At 37.7% G+C, this 2,146-nt stretch overlaps 1 protein-coding gene across 1 annotated transcript; it reads right to left on the bottom strand.

Moving 5' to 3' along the window:
• Positions 1-761: 761 nt before the first annotated feature.
• Positions 762-1,643, bottom strand: LOC110940970 (F-box protein At2g02240-like). Its single transcript, XM_022182542.2, has 2 exons — positions 1,545-1,643; positions 762-1,340 (listed from the first exon to the last, which is right to left on the bottom strand). Exons 1-2 carry the CDS (start codon positions 1,640-1,642, stop codon positions 932-934), a joined length of 507 nt encoding a protein of 168 aa, XP_022038234.2. The 5' UTR covers position 1,643; the 3' UTR covers positions 762-931.
• Positions 1,644-2,146: the final 503 nt, after the last annotated feature.

The following is a 2,146-nucleotide window of genomic DNA, read 5'->3' as shown; positions in this document are numbered from 1 at the left end:
GCTCGAGCTCGGCTTGGTTCGAGCCTACTTCTTTGAGCTCGAGCTCGGCTCGCGAGTAAAACCCAAAGCTCGAGCTCGGCTCGAATTGGCTCGAACTATTTTGAGAACAACCTTAAACGAGCAAAAAAGCTCGGCTCGAGCTCACTTCAACATCGCTTAAACGAGCCAAAGCTCGGCTCGAGCTCGGCTCATCAATGTGATTAATATATTATATATAAAAAAATTAAAATTTTGTATGGGCTCGTTTAGGCTCGCGGGCCTAAACAAGCTTTGTATTTCAAGCTCGAGCTCGGGCTCGATAACAAAACGAGCTCTATTTCAGACTCGAGCTCGGGCTCGGGCTCGTTAAGGCTCGGCTCGTTCGAGCTTTTAACCGAGCCGATCACGAGTAGCTCTCGAGCCTCTAGGCTTGTTTACACCCCTACTGACAGGTATTGTCTGTTCGCATTTCTGCTGTAAATCTAGGATGTAGTTTTTAATCGCAACGGATTTGTCATCATAATAACCTATGATTTTTATTATTCCTAGACTTTTAAGACTTAATCAAATATAATCAAGTCAAATATGCGAAAATAAATAATGTAATAGTTGCTCGGGTTGTATGGAATTACCGGAATTTTGTCGAGTGTCACAACTTGGGCTTGAACGAATCCCTACTGTGATATACTGATCCCAAATCAAACCTTATGTTATAGACCCAAAATATATTGAAAATAATTCCTTCAATACACAAGCACAAGCGAAATGTTTAGTTTTGCACATTCCTCAAGCCACACGTTACACAAAAAAGTACATAAACTTTGACAAAGTAACTACTTTATTACGTTTTTCTTCGGAAGCCACATTAAGATAACCTCTGGACGAAAATGAAAGTTACTAAAACATAATTTTAAGAATACACTGTTGCCGGAATTTTCTGCTACGCTTATGCTTACGTTGGCCGAAACTCGAGCCCACATACAATAAGGCCCGACATTGTTCCTTCATAACTTATGAGCTTCAAATTCACACTAATACCTTGAAACATTCTTTGTACATCCTTCGTTTTAAATGTCCACACATTAACCTCCATCCATCCATCTTCTCTTTGTTTTGGGACCTGGTCGATATCATGTATATTCCATGCATTTGGGGACCTAAGGTAAAGATTTTTAATCACTTTGTTACTTCGGTGGAGCGGACCTCGTACTTTCACAGGACAATGTAGGCCACGGCATTTTTCTGAAAGCTTGAATATCAGGTAACACCTATAATATATATCTGGTGACAAATACAGTTCATCAATCTTGCACTTGATACGAACTACTGGTTGTGATAGAACCTCGATCACGTCTCCAAATCTGCATGTACAAAATGTCATGTGGTTACATACTTCACCACAATCTAGTATATGACATTAGAAAAGAATACGATCTAGTATTATAAACTCTTGTTCATCATAATTATATATATACCTACTGCTTAAGTAAACATAGCCTATCTTATTGTATAAACATGTATATATGGGAAATGTACAAAAGAGAGTTATCATTCAAATTGGAAACCTGGATTGTTCAGAGGGTTTCAAACGAAAAAGCTTCACATTAGAAGAGTCATACAAAACCGCCTTTGCAGAAAGCATAAGACGTTGCTTTCCATTCATTTCAGTTGCCAGGAACACCTGTCATCAAAGGGTTTAACGATGTTATATCCAAAACCACAATAATTTTTTTTATTTCTCAGATGCTATAAACTTTGTTAGTAATACAACAAAAATGACCTTTTCCCCCACCTCGTCAGAGAATTGAAAATAAGAGTATTGAATATCATAGTTTTCGGAGAAAACAGATATTTCATTATCGTCAGCTGGAGTTTGTTGCATCTGACTCGTGTTCGAATTCGATCTCCTAATTTGTTGGACATAGTTTGATTTCTCAGATTCTTCATGTGTCAGCTGTATACAATTATATATAAGAACATGCCATAAATCTAGCGTGATCTTTGTTTCAAAATATAAACAAAGTTGCCAAAATAAGAACCAAAGATATTTCTCAACGTACATTGTCAATGGCTCGAAACTCAATGCCTTCAATGTAGATGGGACCACTTCCGCAATAATAACGTGAAAAACTCTCCAGTAAAACCTCGAAATTAACATCATCTTTAT

Source organism: Helianthus annuus, chromosome 1, assembly GCF_002127325.2.
Source record: "Helianthus annuus cultivar XRQ/B chromosome 1, HanXRQr2.0-SUNRISE, whole genome shotgun sequence".
Lineage (NCBI taxonomy): Eukaryota > Viridiplantae > Streptophyta > Magnoliopsida > Asterales > Asteraceae > Helianthus > Helianthus annuus.
This window is presented reverse-complemented; position numbering and strand designations above follow the sequence as displayed.